Below are 20,256 nucleotides of genomic sequence, written 5' to 3' on the forward strand. Positions count from 1 at the left end.
ATTTTTTTATCTTGCATAAATGAATGTAAAATTGTTTTCTGTTCATGTTTTTTTGTGAACACTAAGAGCAACGAGAAACAGTGTTTGGACGTTTCAAACTAAGTTACCTAGGGCCCGATAATACGTGAAGCGTCTGATTTAAAATGGAGGGGGGGATAGCAGTTGGTACTCTTCCGCAAAAGAGTGCCACTTAACTGCTTTTAAAAAACGAGCTTTTGAAATCTTCTCGAGTAATAGCAGAGGTGCAAAAAGAGTTCAACCTTCCTTCAGATAGGAATGCGTGAATCATGTAGCTTTGGCACAGAAGAATAAGAATATATATAATGGTGACTCGTGTTGGAACAAAAGGGTCACTCGTATCGGCCGCCATATCTCCAGCCACGGTTTTTCACGTGTCTCTAATCCATTAAAATGGTCTGTAGTCATTTAGTCGTAAGTCTAAATGTACTTCAATTCATTACTTAGAAATGGCGTCACATCATTACATGCAAAAAAGTAGTTTTCCGTTGATGAATTTATAGTTTTTACCATCGTTAATGCTGCATTTCATTTCAATACTTGAAAGTTTGTTCTTTTATATGATAATATGCACGGCGGCAACAAAATATATTTGAAGTTCTTCTTTTCAAAAAAATCTTATCGGCAACAAAAACGTCCATGAAACGCATCTCATTATCTTGTACATATAATTTCTACAAACCTCAACTTACTGAAATAATGGCGGATGTGAGAACGGAGGACGCGTTGCACACTGGAGTGACCCTTCTGTATACTAGTGACTTTAAGAAAATTACTACGGACAACTTACTACGGTTAAAAAATGCGCGTGGAATGGATCGAGAGACTGAAGCGTTGCGTTGTCACCGTAGCAAACCTCACTACGATCACTTAAGCGGCGGTTTCTTGTGTTGAGTACGAGTGCATGAGAGAATTTCATAGTTTTATGGGGTGAGTCAATTCAAAGTTTTACAGATGTACTACTTATATACGCAAACTAATATACAATGATTTTTAGCTGCTTAACTTGAGTTCACATATATTTTCTTGGTATGTAGAATTATAATATAGCTGACTTACTTTGGAAACAATGTTTGTTTACTTAAAATATGTGTTTACTTGAAATGTCGTTACTTAACAAATCGTTTGACATAAAATACACTATATTAAATGTTTAAATTTTTCTAAATGAAAATGAATAAAAACAAGTGAGAGCTACAAAAGTAAGACCACCGTAGTCCGTGGTCGTGTTTGTTTTCTTATATAAAGTTCCCGCTTTGGGACAACGATGACCGTACTCGGTCCATTCCACGCGCATTTTTTTAATCGTAGTAGGTTGTCACTATTGATCATTATGCTGTGGCTTTGTTACATGCATGTTATTGTTTGGAGTGTTCAATCTTGAATCGCTTTCACAAACATCACTCAAGGCCTAGGAAAACCTTCCTCGTGGGTGGTACCCGTCCACCCGCCGCTCTATTGCAACTCTGACTAAAATAATCCGACGAGTGGTTTTGCTACAATCTAACATCTAAACAGGCGCAGGCAGGTCAGGAGAAGTATGATACTTAATCGGGGGGGGGTGTGTGTTTATGTCCTGAATGAGAAGAGTAGTTATGGCGTTAGTGTGTATGTAATTGGGTGGAAACCTATGGACAGCGTTCGACTCTTGCGCGAATGTAAGACCGATTCTAATTTTGGAATATTTTTCTTTGCAGGAAAAGTTTGGGCTTTGAATTTCTTGTCGGAACAAGAGGCACTGGAGTTCCTTTCTTTTTGTGAGGTCAGTGATTTATTATTACAAGGGCATATATAATACTTTTTGTTTGCAATATGGTTCCTCACTAAGAAAAAGTCTTAGAGGCCAGCTTCCTCACCTCAGTCTGCCGTAGAAAATTCAAAATTATTATTCGCAAATTCAATTTCGTAAACTTTTTCGTGTGACAACTTGCTTGTCAATAACCAGAAATTCGTGAATTCTTAATTACTGACAAAACTTTGTTTGTAATTCAAATTTCACGCTTTTGAAGACGCCATGTTGTAGTTTTAATGTGGTGTTTTGCAAACACCTAGTGAAGATTGGGATAGTAAAGAGTGGCAAATTTTGGAACTTTTCGTTTTTTCAACATCTTGTGCCGAACTGGGTATATGTCACTCGAAATGGGCATTTTGTGGCACTGTGAATGCTAGTATGAAAGTGATTTTTTCAAAAACCGAAGCCAAATGTTTCAGTTTTATGGCATTCTTACACCCCATAGTGATTGTAGAACCTTCACACATGTGTCAGTTATCCCAAAATCTTAGGTCTCAGGACTATTCACACTTGGCTATTACATCACGTGATTTTTTCCAACTTCGTTTTAACAAATCAACTTGTCTTCTTAAAATACTGACCTTACTGTACACACAAAATACACACATCCAAACACACACATAAAAATTTACGGTACCATTTCATACAGTAAATTCACCATACAACATTGACAAATTATACACAAACATTAACCATAATCAAAATACGCACTGCAACACCGCAAATAACATATACAGTAATATTGACAAACATTTTACAATTATATATGTATATTTTTTTACACAATTACAAACTGATAATGATGTGTGCAATGTATTTTGTGTATTTTGTGTATAATGTATTGTGTGTATTTTTATTTTGTGGGTGTATAATGTATTTTGTGTGTGTATTTTTATTTTGTGTGTGTATTAATATTTTTATTTTGTGTGGTGGCCCTTGTGAGCCACCGTAGTACGGAGATCTTACCTAGGCAAATTTTCATTTTTGTTGGCGAATCAAGTACCTTACTTTAAGCAACTTGTTATTTTGAAAGGATCATATTACATACTCGTTGTAATGAACAAATGTCTCCAATCACATCATCTCTAAATCATATGTTGCCAGTTATTAACCTCGACAATATTTGTAACATTTAGCAACGATCTTTTGTCCCGAAGGACAAGCATGACATGAGATGTCTTTCTTTCAGACAAACTTTAATTACGGCCATTGTTGTTTTGTAATGGAAATTTCAGTCGATGTTTGCACTATGCTGATTTATTCACATCACGTTGTCTTTGTTTGTAATGCCGTCGAATCATCAGAGAATTTAGCTTTGCTGTTTATTATGCATCTTATTTACACTCGAGTGGACATTGTAGTTAAATTTAGCAATGACAAAGTAGCTTTCTTCAAAAGCAATCATTCGAGAATAAGTATAGCTTTCAGTAAGCGTCAGTTGTGATTTAGCGGGGAGTAGACCGTAAATTCGTGCAGTTCGGCGTTTCACCATCGGGAAAAGCTTGTCACTGTTTTGCGTAAGTATATTTTATAGGATTGATGATGGTTAGTTCACCTGTTTTTAGCCTCCTGTTGCGCATTTCGAGTGTGTACGGTTATTTATGTAACATTTTCCAGTCATTTTATCAATTCAATATGCTTAACGTGTCGAGATTTATATTTTATCTATTGAACAACGAAAGATGTAAGCTGTGTAATGCTCGTTTGTAGTTAAGAACGCCAGGAGTTGAGGACGGTGTATTAACGTCTTGAGTTGCTAAGAAAACTTGTAGGTTGCGATGAAAGGACAACAGAGAATGACAGCGGTTTTGCATATCAATTTGGTGGCTCATGTGAGAAAAGAAAGCAATGAACTAACATGCCGATTTATATAGTGATTAATATACATCGAAGATTGAGAACTTTAATTTTACGGAAAATGCTAATTATTATCACGTGTGTCAGTGTAGGTAGTGATGAATGAACAACAGAGAACGAGAACAGTCTTTACACTACCTAAAATATAAACTAAGATAACGTGCGTCAGTGCAGGTTGTGATAAATGAGCAAAAGAGAACGAGAACAGTTTTTTCATTCCTGCAATATTAACTAAAATGATGTATGTCAATGTATATGATGATTAATGAACAACAGAGAAGGAGAACAGTCTTAAAACTACATTTATAATATAAAATTCATTTTATTCAGTTTGTAACGCTGGTTTAATGGCTGCCAGTTTAATTCTTGTAGAATCCCTTGAGATCGCACTTCGTAAGTCTTGTCAGTGATTACTCTAGCCGCTCGATTTTGTAGACTCTTAAGTGTATTTTTTTAAGTAGTCGCTACAGTTATCCCAAACCAAGCTACAATAATCATGATAGCACAATTGCATTTAAATTTTTAGTAGAGTTGATTTGGGAACAAACTGTTGTTTTTTTGTCGCATCATTCGTATTCTCTTTGAGGCTTTCATGCAAATGTTTTGAATTTGACATTATAGATTATCATCAACTAATACGCTTAAGATTGTTGTGTTTGTCGACCCTTTCTAACGGCATATTCACTAACATCAATTTTAGGATCAATTATTAAGTTTGAAATTCGATAAATAACTCATGTAATGGCTGTTGTCTTTCATAGGATTCGCCTCTGAACATATCTTCCGGAATAAGTAGCCAATCGTTGAACCGAAAATCTACATCAAGCTCGTCGCTCAACCAGAAAGATCTTCATTATAAATCTATTTCAAAAGATTATTCTTCGCAATCTCCCAATTATAGTCCCAACATGCCTCATAGGGAGACGTTCTTCAATAGTTTACCGCGGAAGTCCTCTCGAAGTCGATGTAAAGGGGAAACTGGGACCGATAGTGGCGTGGGCGACGAGGACATGCATGAACGCGCCCGCGATGATTTGGGTATCACAGAGATAAGCTATTTCCGAGAAATGGAGGTATTTCACAGTCCTCGAGGCAACAACTTTGTAAGTGTCACCACAATCGTTTTCTATTGCTGGGATGTTGGGAAATAATCCCACATATGTATGGATAATAGGCGGAGTTGCAAAAAGAGTTCAATCTCAGTATAGGATATGGTAGGATTTGATGTTTTTGAACATCATACTTGTCGAAGTGGAGCGTCATCTTTTTGGATTTCAGACCAATCCCAGCCATGATTAATTCAGCTCATCATGAGTTTGCTGAACAACTTGTTTACTTTTACCTGTTTTAGAGAGATTATCAATACACTCTTTTCACCAAAGTTGATATGCATCTTTAAATGTTTTGTCAGTTGTGTGATGTTGTTGGCAGTGGTGCTGGCATGGGGAGGAGGAGAGACACTATTTTTTATTTGTTTAGTATAAATAATACCTCTCCCCCCCTCACCACCACACACACTTAGTGAGACTCCTCCACTACCATACGTCAGCAGTATTCGGAGGCTGAAAATGCCTTAATAAAACACTGCGACGAACAAACTTTCATAAGTTGTTTTGTTTAGTTGCATCAAGAAAATACAAGAATCGATGAAAATGTGCGCTGTGAGACGACGGATAGTATTTTTTCCGGCGGTCTTCGTAAATCTGGATGGTTGTCCATGAAGCATCTCTTGATACGTGGTCGGGGTGGAAGGGTCGAACAGGCCAACAACAGAAAGTGGAAGAACTACTGGGTGATCTTGAAGGACGAGGAGCTGAACCTTTGTCAATGTGACGAGAAAGATGCGGGGGCTATAGACATGCGCAGTCCGAGTGTTGTCGTCAAGATTGGCGGCTGTCTGGTTCAAGCTATTCCAGAACACGTGAAACTTGAGAATGTTTTTGGCCTTAGTACGAAACATGGAGACGCCTATTATTTTCAGGTACGCGTGGGTTGAACATGGAACCGAACGCGAGGGGATGTTTTTGTGCCGTTTTAATGGCTGCACGTTTCTGTTGATGCCGATTTCGTGTTATTTTTTGGTAAAACTGTTTCGTGATTTTTCGAAAAGTTAATGGCGAATTGCGTGCTTATTGGTGCGACATTTGCATGTTCATAGATATTGATCGTTCGGGTAAGTACAGCTTGTGACAGACTGTTTGTGCTGGTATTGATTGTCGTATTGACATTGAATCTTCACTTGAATGTCCACCACTGAGGGTATTGACTCCTCGATAAGTCAACAGTCAGTACCAACCTCGGCGATCAACTTATGCGAACATGTTTAGATACTTTCGAGTTGATACCATTCGCTTTATGTTCTAACATTCATTGATGCGTACCTTCTTCATGGTTATTTAGGGTTCATGCCACTCGGAAGTTGACGGCTGGATCTCCAGCATTCATTCAGCATCCGCTGTGCAGTTTTCCGGCAGGCGCAACCAGGAACAGACCAGTTCGCTTCTCATTTCGAGGCTGCAGAAGGTTCACGAAAGCATGGAGTCGGATTGCAAGATCAAAAAGATGGCCGAGCTGCAGTTGACTGTTGTCACTGATCCCAAGAATAAACAAGTCATTACAGAACAGGTTTGCTTTCTCAACGCACAGTAGAAACAATGTTTACAGGCAGCGAGTCACTGGGCAAATGGTTTTTGAATATTTTTTAATCAATCTTCGAGGAATGTTGGGGCAGGTTGCCCGAAGCTTGGACAGTGCTAACCTTTCGATAGAACATAATTTGATTGTTTCGAAAATTAGGCACAAAGCTACGTTTTGAATTTTGGGAATAGATGCAGCCATGCAGGATGATTTCGTATTGTGTTTTTTGTTAAATAAGAATGCTTGAATGATTTTGAGATATCTTTTGGATAAGTTACAAAAGTTACGAATTACAACTAATGTATTTTGTCATTTGATTTTGTCAAGGCATAAGTTACAAAAAATGAATTATGACCAATTACGTTATATACGAACCATCCTTTAGCGTATCGAGTTAACTTGTTAAACTATCACTTTATGTTGTCAGATCGCAAAATGGGAGCAGAATTTTGAGAAGTTAAGCCTTGATTACTACCGACTACAGTGTTACCTGTCAGCGGTCTCTGGACGCGCACCTCCAAATCCCCAAAATGTCCTCACATCAGTATCAAAAAGTACTAAGCAGAATATGTCACGGCTTGGAGTATTTTCTGTCATCTCGTTTCACTCTCTTGTTTCATGCCGCGCAATTACAAACTCACATCTGGGGACTGGGAATAGAATCAAAAGATCTAAAACTACTGCAGGTAATACAGATTTTTGATTTTTGAAAACTTTGTTTTATGCAGCTTGTTCATTGATCACTATTTACACTGGCACACGTTATCTTAGTTTATATTTTATTCAGTGTAAACACTGTTCTTCTCTATTGTTCATTCATCACTACCTACACTGACACACGTTATCTTAGTTTACATTTTAGATAGTGTAAAGACTGTTGTCGTTCTTTGTTGTTCATTCATCACTACCTACACTGACGCACGTTATCTTAGTTTATATCTTAGGTAGTGTAAACACTGTTCTTTATTGTTCATTCATCACTACCTACACTGACACACTTTATCTTAGTTTACATTTTAGATAGTGTAAAGACTGTTCTTGTTCTTTGTTGTTCATTCATCACTACCTACTCTGACGCACGTTATCTTAGTGTATATTTTAGGTAGAGTAAAGACTGTTCTCGTTCTGTTTTTCATTCATCACTACCTACATTGACACACATCTTATTTCATATTTTAGGTAGTGTAAATAACAATTTTCGTTATCTGTTGTCCATTTATCATTACCATTACTGACTCTAGCTCAAATTTAAATCGATGGGGTTTTTTTTCATGTAGTGCACTAGGGAAGTATTTTCGCTCCTCGTGATCATTTCATTTTGATCAGATTTCTTTGTTTTAGGGGGTTATGGTCGACTGAAATCTGCAATTTTGTCCTCATTAAAAATCACGGACCCTTCGACAAGTTCGAAGATTCGCGAAAAATACTCTCCTAAACTATCTCGAAAGAATAGCGATGCTGACCGGCCAGACGACCCGTCAATTGTCTTGGACATGGCAGAGTGGAACCAAATAGGAAATTTTCTACGCGTTGAACTTCCTGGTAAAGGAAGCACGGTCGTTTCTCTGAAGGAAGACATGACTTTCAGAGATGCTGTAATTGCTGTGACCAGTAAGCGACAGTTGGATCCCGAGATGTATTTCATCATGTTTGGAATGGAGAAGGATTCTCAAATAGGCAAGGAATTTGTGATTGAACTTCGAATTTTATCATATAATGATTTTATTAGTCGCGATAAGTATGTAGTCGTCTAAATTGTGAAGACTCGAATTTAAGCATCAGATCTCGTGATGAAAAAATAAATTCGAGTTCATAAGGAATCAAGTTTCATTGTCAGATGCCTCCTAAATGAAGACATTTGAATGGAGTTTTAAGGGCCCAATATTCAACGTTAGCACAGCGTCAGATCACTTTTGATAAAGACATTAGACAGGAGTATATAAGGACTCAAATTTCAACATCACTGCCAATGAAGACATTAGACCGCATTAGACTGACGTATATAAAGACTCGAGTTTTAACATCATATCACTCCTACTGAAGATACTGTAGACTGGACTGAATACATGATAGGGAGATAGGGACCAAAGCCATTATCCCAGAAAGCGATGAAAATCTTGATGTTTTAACATCTACACACCAGTGATTTTAATTGTGCTTGATTTTGGTAATTTTTATTTCTTTACAGAGTACTACACTCCTCAAGAGCAAGCGTTTATTGAAGACCAAGTAAGTACAAGCTCTCTTTTTGCACGGCGGCTCTGCTGCTAATTAATCCTCCTCGCTCCCGAGATAGTCAATGCATTCTTATTTTACGGGACTGAGTAATGTATTCGATTTCTTTGCAGAATTTCAGTGTGTTGAAACTTTGCAAAAAAAGCGAGTTTACGGTTCAGCTATCTCAGACGATTGAGAGCTGTGACATGGACTTCGGTATGTTGGGTTTTTTTCCTACCAGTAGAATAGAGCATTTCCTTAAACCGTCTTGTTAATTAACTTTTATTGAAAGGTTTTTGCGTTGTAACCTTTTCAAAATTTAACTAGCATTTAGTCTGAACATATTTGCGTTAAAGCAATTATGTTGAATAACATGGTCTGTTGCGAGGTTTAGTTTAAGTATTGTTATGAATAGTTTTTTACACAAATGAAGAAGATGGAATTTAACTTAAAGATGGTAGTCTTGTAATACAAATATGATAAAGATGATAACACAGCGAAATTTTTCAGCAGGGCCGTAGCTATAACGCCAATTGGGGAGGTGTATTCATAAATTCAGTTGTACCTGACTGATTACTTTTGAAAGCCAACTCACTTTCAAGAGAAATCAGTTGGGCGCTACTGAATACATGATCATACCCCCCCCGTCCCCCCCCCCAATTTAGCGTTCTAGCTACGGCCCTGTTGTTCAGTAGCTTTTAAATGTTGATCAACCTTTAACTGCCATAGAATGTTAAGGTGTTCTTTTGTGCATCTTTCATAGGTTTGTCAGTGAAAGTCGAAGACGAACGCATTATAACTAGTCGCGTCCTTGATGGAAGCACAAGTCATTTAAGCGGTACGAAATTTTACGAGAGAAGCATCTTTTTGTATTTCGAACAGATATAAATATACACATTACTGCAAGAAAATGTGTTTTTTATTAAAAGGTTGGATTACTTATGTGGATAGTACTAACAACATCAATGTTTTGTCATATCGAGAAATGATGTGTGATATGAGCGTGTTATTGACAGTGGGGGAGGAGGGTATTTCCAACCTCCCAATAATATTAGATATTATGAAATAAGATTGTATAGTGCTCCTTCAATGTAAAATTTATAAGTTAGTGTGAAATATAAATTCCATTTTTAAAGTTTTGCCCTGTATCACCCCCCACCCTCCATCACACACACACACACACCCATCCATGAAACTAGTACTCGGAAATCACTAGTACAGATTAGAAAGAAATCTTAGGTGCATTTTTGTTGTGTATCCTTATGGATTCCGTCGTTTTTTTATGGAGTTGAGTATGTCTTGGGTTCTAGCCAGTGCTCTCACTTTTAATGAATTATCCTTAAAAATAGGATTTTCTAAAGGTTTTAAGGATGTTTTTATACTTTAAATTAATATACACTTAATAATATTTAATGTTTCTTTACAAATACAACGTTGACAAACTTGAAAACAGCAAAAAAGGAAGAAAAACCATTGAAAAAACACTTTTTGAGCCTATGTGATCAGGCCTTGTAGTAATGTTTACAAATTTAAGGAATTTAATGGAAATTGGAGGAATTTTTAACCATTTTCTAAGGTACTAAGAAATTTCATTGTGGGAGTACTGGTTCTAGCTCGAGTTACATTAAATTATAGTTCGAATATGTGATAATTTTATAGTGATTTCTTCCGTTTACCATCTTTGATAGGAATACTTGAAGGAGACGAGATTTTGGCCGTAAATAATGCTGAAATCAAAGACGCCTACGAAGACATCATTGATTTGCAGAGTTCTCTGACAGGTAAATGAATTTCTTGGTGACAAAGCCTTTATAACAGTTGGTAGATTTTTTTACATGGTAATACTTTTGTGACAAACCACGAGTTCCTTACATAAAAATATCGAACAGAGGACAGACCAACCTTATTCAACGATCTTTAATGGTATTCTCGAAAAGCCTTTTTATTGTTGCAGAGCCCTTCATTTCTTTGAAACTTCGTTCAATGAGAGAAGAGGTTCCCGAGCAAATAAAGAAAACAACGGAAAGCATTATTAGTACATTGGTTTGCCCACCACCACCGAGAACGAGGTATTTGGACCTATAGCCAATCATGTTTCTCGACCCAGCCTTTTTGCGCTAATTATGATGTCCGTCCCAAGCAAAAGATTTGCCGGTATACTGTCCGTCATTTTCTTATCCGAGAGCAATGGTATTCTTGTGAAAACCTTACAAATGGGAGTTTTGAGTCTTCGACTGTCTTCGATAGACTTACGTTAATTGTCAAATTTTTTGGCATCGTGCTATGAATTTGTTTTTTGTACTGGATAGCCTTTTTCTACCTGTAATGTTTAAGTCTCTTTAGAATATTGGAATCAAAGCGTTTATCTGTGGTGAAGAAACATTAATCTTTAAGTGAAATTTGAGGGTATTACATGACAGAGCAACAGCGTATTGTTAAAAACTAATTTTTTGGCGATATATGTCGTTCTTATTTACGCTATAAAAACGTATAGTATTTTGTTAGTTAGAAAAAGGCGAGGGGTTAATGGATGTAAATAAGTATCTAAGATCTCTTAGGTTCGTTCTTATCTTCGACAGATTTGGCTCTTTAGAACTTATTCCTGAAAAAGTTGCTTTTCCGCATTTTTCTTAAAAATTTTGCGGTCCGTTCTACTCGTATTCTTTTGCGTATTTAGGTGGCATGCAGTCAATGTGCAGTTGTCTAAGCACAACCCTAACTATGTATTGGTTTTAGAACACTTAGTTGTCCATTGTAATTTTTTGTTTTTTTAATCGTAGCTCGAAAGAATATCTTGATCTTTCGGAACTAATAGTTCCTCCGCCAGATTTAGGTATGATTTCTTTAACGCTTCCAATCCTGTGAAATGATTTCTTTTAAGATCAACGGCGTTTATCATTTGTTTACTTTCAGACGATTTTTCCGACATGAAAGGAACGTATTCTCGCGATTCGTTTTCTTTCGAAAATGACTGTGCTTCAGTGAGCGAGTTGTTACAGGTAACGATATTGTATTTGTACGTAGCTACGTTGGGCGAGTGAGTGTTTGGAGGTGCTTGTTGACTTGCTTCGTCATCATGTCGGTAACTCGCTGTTTTAGTAAATGATGAAACTTGTTTGATAACTTTAAATTGCAACGACTGTATGCTGTTCACACATATTTTGTGTGATTTTAACATCTTGTGAAGTTTGTTTGAAATGCAGTTCCTAATCCTTATCGAATTCACAGCCCTCGTCCAACTCCTATCTTTAACCAAGTTCAAATCAGAGCATTTGATTAGTTATAACTTTAACTTATGTATGAAGGATCGCGTTCGTTGTATCGAAATATAACGAAAAGTTCCCTAAAATCAACACACAATCGTCTGGCAAATGTTGACGAATGCCTCGTCTTTTTTGCCTCAGACAGCTGAAGAGGTGACGTCGTTTTGTCGACAACACGATTTCCTACGAGAAATGGAAAAGCAAACTGATCTCTCGGACGCCGAAAAATTGCGAAGAATCGTTCTGGAGCTCGTTCAGACGGAGAAGAATTACCTCAAGGTAGGAATATTTGTATGAAAACTACTGTTCAAACTTTTTTTCACGCGGAGAGAGAAGAAAAATTGTTTTTACGAGCAAAACGTCTATCGGGATTAAAGCCCCTTTCGGCGATGCAGCTCACGAGGGAAAAGCACATCTGCATTGTGTGGTATGTTTCCTGAAGAAAATAACTTTTCACCTTCGTGTACGTGTTGTAGGGGGGGAGGTGGGGTACTTCGAAGAAGACAAAAATTTGACCAGATATAAAATGGCGCTTTTTTGTTGGCATTTTGTTAGTTTTAATTTGATTGAAATTCCTTTTGGTTTCCAACCGTTGATTCTTTGCTCCTTCCCCCGGTGTCTGGGTATCGTATTAAAACATACGCATTCTAATTCTTCGTCAAATCATTTTGTAGGATGTGCAAACGCTGCTGAAACGTTATCTGGAGCCTTTAAAACACGAGAAATTTTTACCCGATGAAGAGGTGCGTGCGTAACTGTATATTTCATTTTTGTTTCCCGAAATCTGCTTTAAATCGACTTACCTTAGACTAGAATGTCCTAAATTACTGTAAATGCAAAGGTGGCAATTGGACCTGGTACTTAACCCTAATCTTCGGGTTGTCGCTTGCATTACTTTGACAGCTACCTACAATTTTTCCTATTTATAGTCTTCGTTCGATACCGCTAACACACTTTGACAGCTCTAAACAATTATTCTTCTTTTGCAGCGATGATTCTGTCGATGTTTTCAATATTTTTAGGCCAAAACGTTCGTCTTCTGTGTAGTTTGTTGATCACTTATTACATTCCGGCTCCTTATTTCATCGTTTTTGTTTTTGTCGTTCGCTTATTTGAAAGCTACTCTTTTTATGTAAACACAGGTCACATCCTTGGCGGAAAATACGTCTGAGATTATCGAATTCCAAAGTGAATTTTGTTTCGAAATACAGCAGCTGATCGATGGTGAAGAAAATTTTAACAACATGAACGATGTCGAAGATTTTCAGGTGAATACATGCAAAGGAACTTTGTCCGTTGTTGAAAGTGTGTACGCATGACATGAAATTTTACGACACATAGTTTTTTTCACCATTTCACTTCGTCGCAAAACAATTTAAAAAGACTCGAATGGTTTCAGTTCTTTATAAAATCACATTTCACTGTAAGCAATAACAATTGATAGTTGTCATCGAAATTCGTAGTGTAAGGTTTAACTTTTTGCAGTCTTTCGGTTATGTATGCATGTATATAGAACATGTGTTACCTGTACACAATTTGTTTTTGTTTTAAACATGCAGAAAATGATGTTTTTCAATTCTATCAATAAATTCGATGCCTTATTGATGACAATTATTTGCCTTGTTAAGAAAGTTAAGCACTTGGAAGTAAATTTTGAAACTAGTTTCCTTTCTTGTGCCTGCAGAATGTCATCTATGGCATCGGTGAAGCATTTCTACAATATGCCGACAAGTTCAAGCTGTATAGTTCATTTTGTGTAACGCATTCTAGGATTATGCACATGTTACAACCAGGTAAGTCCTGCATTTGTCCTTTTTGAGTCATGTGTCTCATCAGGAGTGATCTGATGTTGAAACTTTGTCCTTTCATTCTTACGTCTTCATCAGGAGTGATCTGATGTTAAAACTTGAATTTTTGTGTTCATCAGGAATTACCTGATTTTGAAAGTTGAGTCCTGACATACTCTAGTCTAGTGTCTTCATCAGGAGTGATCTGATGTTGAAACTTGAGTTCTTAAATACTCCTATGTAATGTCTTTATCAGGAGTGATCTGATTTTGCAGCATTTCATGAAACTTGAGTCCTTATATACTCTAGTCTAGTGTCTTCATCAGGAATGACCAAATGTTGAAACTTGAGTTCTTATATGCTCTAGTCTAGTGTCTTCATCAGGAATGACCAAATGTTGAAACTTGAGTTCTTATATGCTCTAGTCTAGTGTCTTTATCAGGAGTGACCAAATGTTGAAACTTAAGTTCTTATATGCTCCAGTCTAGTGTCTTCATCAGGAATGCCTAAATGTTGAAACTTGAGTTCTTATATATGCTCTAGTCTTGTGTCTTCATCAGGAATGACCAAATGTTGAAATTTGAGTTCTTATATACTCTTGTCTAGTGTTTTCATCAGAAGTTATCTGCTGTTGAATCTTTGGTACTCCAGTCTATTGTCTTCATTAGGAGTTATCATTTGTTGAAACTCGAGTCTTGCATACTCCAGTCTAGGGCCTTCATCAGAAGTGTTTTGATTTGAAACTTAAGTTCTTATGCACTCATGTCTTGTTTCATTTTCAAGATGTATTATAACGTATTGTATTCATTTATATCTTTCTTGTCTCTACAAAGTTGCCATTTTGATTTTTTTAATATTTAGGCACCAATGATGCTCTAGAAGAATTTTTGAATGCTAGAAACCCGAAACAACAGCATTCAAGTAAACTCGAGTCGTATTTAATCAAGCCAATTCAGGTGCTTAATCTAGTACAAAATATTGATTGCATTGTACATTATGTAAGATAATCATGTTTCTATAAAATATTAGCACGAGATGTTCGTGTTTTATTTTAGCATCGCTCTTACGACGTGTATCACCCTCTTGCTTTTAGGACATGTTATTTGAAAATTTTTCATCCAAACTTGTTGACAAACACAAGCCCTCTATTTCGTATGATAAATAAACGAGTAAAAACAGTTAAGAAATAAAAGATGTTCACTGTGTTTGCAACGGCGTATGCAAACCGAGGAGACCTTTGAGAGAACTCGAGAGCAGATCCGTGCAAGCCCGAGACCCAAGGTCGAGGATTGTTCCACATATAGAGTTCTTACTAACGTCTCCGTGATTTGCATAAGCCAGTGCAAATACGAAAAATATCTTTTATTTCTGTTATAAAATAACAATAATTCAAAACAGACAAGTGTAAAACACGTTTACATTTTTCCTCTAAAATATACTGATGATTGATCTGCAAATTCTCCTTGTCTGATTGATTTAATTGATGAGTTTGCACAGGGCAATGCAAACGCTGCTATAGGCCAATCAGCGCACGCGCTTTATCGCTTTTATTTTTTTATTTACGGGTAAAGTGGTTTGACAATGACATTTGATTGTTACGGAATGTCGAACTTAACACAGATCTTCATTTATACCTAGCGTGTGTTGAAATATCCTTTACTCATGAATGGAATGTCGAAGCTATTGATTAAAGATAGTGAGGAATTTAACTGTCTAAATGGTAGGAATCGATTTTTTGTTCCAGCATTTTCATGACACACGGTCCTCTTTAAATTGAATAAACGTTGTAGTTTTCAACATGATAGTTTTTAACATACTTGTGAAAAGATAACGTGGACTCTCGAAAGCAGCCGCCCGAGCTACTTTCGAAATTAGCGAAATTAGTTGCCAAAAGGCGGAGGACGTTTAGTTTCGAGTTGTTATTTTCAACATTGGTGAACTCCAATGTTTAATCCTCAGTCCCTGCTTGCAGTAATCGACATCAATGTATATGAACGTTTCATTTGGATAATGAAGTATAAATGTCTTAAAGCTCTTAAAAGTTTTATAAAGAGGCGATAACTTGCAAGTGAGGGAGGGGAGTGGGGGGTGGACGTGAACACATAGACTGTGGTTTTATAAGCTATCTGTCGTGTTGGTATGAAAAACTCCTGTCCTTCATGTTTACATGAATTTTCATGCCTGTTCAATGATTGAGCTTCGAAATTTCTACATTCTAACCAAACGTGGCCTTATCCCTTAGTTCATGCGAATTTCATCAATTATGAATTGCAGTTTGATTACATACTGTAACGATTATAAATTTAAGCAAAAAATACTGTTTCCATTTTTGTAAACAGAAGCAATTAATGCCCTGGAAAATGTCGCACGACACATCAACGATATGCAAAACGTTACCGAGAGATTTTTACCCATCTTTCAAGACTTGGCAAAGAACACTTCAGGACTTCATGTAAGTCCACGATTGTGGGTTCAGGAAGATCGATAGTTTGAGAAGGGGGGAGGGGTGGGTTTATATTCATATATGCATCTTATGTAATGTTAAGCTCCTTCGAAATTTATAGTTTTCTGCGGATTACGATATAAGAATATGATCCCGCCGTCTTCAATTATCAATCTCCTTACGCTCATGTCCATGAAGTAAATGGTTTGAATCTGGTAGTAGATGTTGATCGTCAAGCATAGTAGAGTCCTGAGATCGACTCATGTTTTCAACATCCTTTACGGTAGTCATCTCCGGAGTCAAGTAGACATGGACGATCAACATGTACGAGCATTTAATTCCAAGATTATAGCGTAATGCTCTTCATAAGCCCGATACTTGTTTTCGTCTATCATGAAACTGTGGCTTAGCACGATCGATAATTGTCAGGGGGAGGATACTCATACATTCATGTAGTAATCCGTGAAGAACAATTGATTTCAAAGAACTTTTTCCGCAAAACATGAATATATGAATGTATGGGGCCGTCACAATTAGCGAGTTGGTTACGCATCTGTGAAAATGGATCACATACATGAATTATTGTTTTAAAAATAGCAAATACCATTGTGAATGGTCAAAATGACGACGTTATAGTTCTTAAAAAAACTTTTTAAAACAAGAACACCAACCCAATAGTTCTAGTATTCTTGTTTTAAACCGTTGTTTTAAGAGCTATTGCGTTATTATTTTCGCCATTCACCATGGTATTTGCTATTTTTAAAACAATTTTTAGATTTGTTATCACGACAAAGTCTCTATTGTACATGAAATAAATCAAATTTGAAACGATCGACTGAATGACGATGTATGCTCTCAATAACATATCACCAAAATTTCACAGGTTCCAGACGTAAGCAAATATTGTAGTTGTATTGAGTCTGTCAGATGTAGAATTCTTTTATTGAAGATAGTAAAAAAATTTGTTTCGCAGGCACTTCAAGTTCGCACGTTCCAATGATTGAACTAACATCACTGTTTGTATTAGGTCTCTGATGTTGACGTCGATAAACTTGTTTATCATACCGATGTGACTTGGTTGAATTCACCAGAGACGTTGAAAGCCTCCAGTTTGCGATGGAGTCCCGCTCCCACGAGAAAAATGAAGAGCGAAACTATTGTTAGTTGTTTTGGTGAGTGTTTAATGAGTATTGACGTTTCTTTGTATCCTATTTTCTTTTACGTTTAGGGTTAGGTTTAGGCCCTTATACTGTAAACAAGCTTTGATAGATGCCTATCTTATAAAAACAACTAGCTATGTCGTTTATTGAACCTAAACGACGACTGGCCTTGAAACTCCACGACCTCGTATTATTTACTGCTTTCGTATTCGTCAAAGCGCTACGAAGACAAAATTTATTGTGGAATGCCTTGTCTTTGTTGCTGTGCTTTTTTTGCCGGCCTTAGCTGTATTTATTTATGTTGAACATATTTAATGAATGAATGCATCTTTATCGGCAATTGGGGATCCATATAGATAATTCCAAACAATCTTGGTGGAAACTATGGAAACGTCTGAGACACTGCTATGTATGCTAATTGGTTTTAGTTCAATCGAAATCGATGGTCTTACATTCCCTAGCAAAAACTATAGATTTTGGCGTGAACCATAAATCATCTGGGAGGGAGGAACATAGATGTTTGGTGAGAGCGATAGATCAATCGACGAGTTTGAGATGGTGTTTTAGGAACCACAAATATACTTGAGAACTATTGATACTTTGCATAAAAGCTGTTTGCCCTCGTGGCCAAGTTATAGATCTGCAACAGTTAAATGTATTTTTGAAGCTTTCTTTTGCCCATTCATGTCATATTGTACAGCAACATTGTAATCGAGAGGAACGTCGCGTTTGTCTTATCCAACATGCGCGAAATCTTGTGTATAGTTGATAGCCCACATTCTTATTGTTTTGTATTTCAGTGTTTAAAAAGGTAGCGATACTCGTTCAACTGGAAAAACGATTAAAGAAGAGAGATAAAGTAAGTACCAAGTATGGCTGTATCAACTAAGCCAAGCAGCATATTTCCTCCTGCTATGTAAACTTTTCCAAACCATGGTTTGAACCCAGGAGTATCGTTACATGTTTGTTGATGTAGATCGTCCAGGTTAAAAGAGTCCTGAGAAGGGTCAGTAGGTTAGTAGAGTCCTGCGAACGTCGAAACGTCAGTCAACATCAACACCAACAGTCCTTCTCAGGACTCTACTTACCAGGACGATCAACATCTACAAACATGAAGTGTATTGTTATAATATTCTGAAATAACACGACCGTAACTTGTGGGCTGGCTACGCTTTTGATTCTAACGACACTATTTCACTTATGGTTGTCATTGGCAGATCCAGGGTACGTCAAAAAAATTTACTGTCGGTCATTTTTGGTCATTCGTGTATTCTGGAAGCAACTCGATTGGTGAAATTTTATTGGGAAATTTACGACCAATTATTTTTTCTGTAGAGGTTTTGTATTCAAAATCAAGCGGTTTTAATTTATTTTGACTGATCTTGGATCTGCCATCGGTAATTCTGGTCTGTATAGATCAGATTGTGGAGCGTCGGTTCAACGTTTGACATTTTTTTAATCTCTGACATACGAACGTACATGATCAATAGGTTTTTGAAAATGTGATAATAGCAAACCCTATTGCCATTATGGCGCAGGAAACCTGTGAAAATACGAACAACTCCCCATTTCAGCTTCTCTGCTTTTTTTGGCCTAAATACGAATAAAATACTGCACCATCATTTACGTTTGTATAAGTATAGATTTTCCAGGTAGAGTTAGAAAACTCAAATTGTCTGTCATCATTGAACCCAATATGTTACTGGATGGCAACCTTACTTACATAAACATGGCTGTAGTTGCATGAAGCCAAATTTCAGCTCCAGACATCTCTTTATTGAAATGTTTCTTTGAATGTGAGCATGAATAGGATGTAAACCATGTACATATGTGGATTGGAGAGTTATGGTTGTTGACAAACGCCAGCTTGTATTTGATACAGTTTCATAGCAAAACCATTTTCTCGTGAACTAATTATAACTCGCTGAGAATGTAAGGGCGTTCTAACGTTGGGTTTTTTCTCTTAGTCCCTGTTGTTGAATGGACTCTTGAAAAACAATTGCTCTTTTCATTCTAGTCGCTAAAACAATCTCTGAGAATATTTGAGGAAATCAACTTCAAGACGTTGATACCTGTTACTTCACTAACGTTGCGTGAAAATTCTTCGAGCGAAAAAGGTAAACTGAATCTTTGAATGATCTTTTTAAGTAGATGTTTGCAGTCAGCGACTAACCACTATATTCGTTACAAATACGGATGGTTTTTCTTTCTTTTTTCAGATATGTATATTTTCATGTCAATAGTCAAAGAAATGAAATGGTCAATGTTTATTTATTATAGATCTTTTTTGCGCTTGGGAACTTGTGGATGTATCTAGCTCATCTAATGGAAGCAGTCAATCTGAGACCACGTATTTGTTGGCCAGCAGGTATCCGGATACAGCAGAGCTACTATGTTGTTTACTTTGCTCTGTTTTGTTCTGAGTGTGCAACAGAGGACAAAACAGTCTTTGCACAACTTATAATATACGTAACATGACTTGTGTCGATCTAGGTAGTAATTAATTAACAACATGCAGAATACAAGAACTGTCTTTACACTACCTTAAATATAAAGTATGATATCACGTATCAGCCTGTCGGTGTAGGTAGTGCAGAATGAACAACAGAGAACGAGAACAGGGCTGAAATTTTCTAAAATGCAACAAGCATATAAATTTTTTTGTGCATGCAGTAACGAGGTAATGGATGCTTTCTTTTTCAGAACATCAGAAGATAGGAACGAAGCTGTTCGAGTAATCAAAGAAGTCATTCGTCAAAGCATGTTGGAAGATTCTGAAAATTTTAGTAAACAAAAATCATCATCCTCTAACATACTATCAACGGATTCCATACATCTTTCATTCCCAAATGAGCTAGTTTGTATGCGTGCCAGATCATTCAGCGAATCAACAAAGGCGAGAAGCAACACGTTGGAACGACATTATTCCGCTTGCGAGGTCGATATGCTCGGTATGAAAAGAAGATGACAAATCACACAAGTATTTCGTATTTCTTGTGAGGTATGTGGATTTAATTCTATAACATTCATAGGATATCGTTCAGGGCCGGCTATAAAATGTTGAGTGGGGTATTTATATATT

The 20,256-nt window shown here is 36.8% G+C and overlaps 1 protein-coding gene across 6 annotated transcripts in view; it reads left to right on the top strand.

Annotated features, from left to right (window-relative positions):
- LOC124442628 (protein still life, isoforms C/SIF type 2-like) overlaps nucleotides 1-20,256 on the top strand; it is a 30,562-nt gene that overhangs the window by 9,194 nt on the left and 1,112 nt on the right. For 5 of the 6 annotated variants that reach the window (XM_046993120.1, XM_046993124.1, XM_046993119.1 and 2 more), the window contains 25 exons: nucleotides 1,716-1,780; nucleotides 4,429-4,770; nucleotides 5,289-5,648; nucleotides 6,068-6,292; nucleotides 6,732-6,990; nucleotides 7,646-7,981; nucleotides 8,493-8,533; nucleotides 8,653-8,737; nucleotides 9,285-9,359; nucleotides 10,210-10,302; nucleotides 10,476-10,590; nucleotides 11,302-11,354; nucleotides 11,435-11,520; nucleotides 11,926-12,063; nucleotides 12,459-12,527; nucleotides 12,927-13,052; nucleotides 13,469-13,577; nucleotides 14,433-14,527; nucleotides 15,210-15,291; nucleotides 15,911-16,023; nucleotides 17,042-17,186; nucleotides 17,975-18,033; nucleotides 19,192-19,291; nucleotides 19,455-19,542; nucleotides 19,878-20,175. In XM_046993120.1, coding sequence (XP_046849076.1) covers nucleotides 4,576-4,770; nucleotides 5,289-5,648; nucleotides 6,068-6,292; nucleotides 6,732-6,990; nucleotides 7,646-7,981; nucleotides 8,493-8,533; nucleotides 8,653-8,737; nucleotides 9,285-9,359; nucleotides 10,210-10,302; nucleotides 10,476-10,590; nucleotides 11,302-11,354; nucleotides 11,435-11,520; nucleotides 11,926-12,063; nucleotides 12,459-12,527; nucleotides 12,927-13,052; nucleotides 13,469-13,577; nucleotides 14,433-14,527; nucleotides 15,210-15,291; nucleotides 15,911-16,023; nucleotides 17,042-17,186; nucleotides 17,975-18,033; nucleotides 19,192-19,291; nucleotides 19,455-19,542; nucleotides 19,878-20,142 — 3,312 coding nt within the window. In that variant the 5' untranslated portion in view covers nucleotides 1,716-1,780; nucleotides 4,429-4,575 and the 3' untranslated portion in view covers nucleotides 20,143-20,175. Of the gene's footprint in view, nucleotides 1-1,715; nucleotides 1,781-3,219; nucleotides 3,328-4,428; nucleotides 4,771-5,288; nucleotides 5,649-6,067; nucleotides 6,293-6,731; nucleotides 6,991-7,645; nucleotides 7,982-8,492; nucleotides 8,534-8,652; nucleotides 8,738-9,284; nucleotides 9,360-10,209; nucleotides 10,303-10,475; nucleotides 10,591-11,301; nucleotides 11,355-11,434; nucleotides 11,521-11,925; nucleotides 12,064-12,458; nucleotides 12,528-12,926; nucleotides 13,053-13,468; nucleotides 13,578-14,432; nucleotides 14,528-15,209; nucleotides 15,292-15,910; nucleotides 16,024-17,041; nucleotides 17,187-17,974; nucleotides 18,034-19,191; nucleotides 19,292-19,454; nucleotides 19,543-19,877; nucleotides 20,176-20,256 lie in introns of those variants that run through there. The other variant, XM_046993123.1, reaches the window with a different exon arrangement.

Source organism: Xenia sp. Carnegie-2017, unplaced genomic scaffold, assembly GCF_021976095.1.
Source record: "Xenia sp. Carnegie-2017 unplaced genomic scaffold, XeniaSp_v1 HiC_scaffold_20, whole genome shotgun sequence".
Lineage (NCBI taxonomy): Eukaryota > Metazoa > Cnidaria > Anthozoa > Malacalcyonacea > Xeniidae > Xenia > Xenia sp. Carnegie-2017.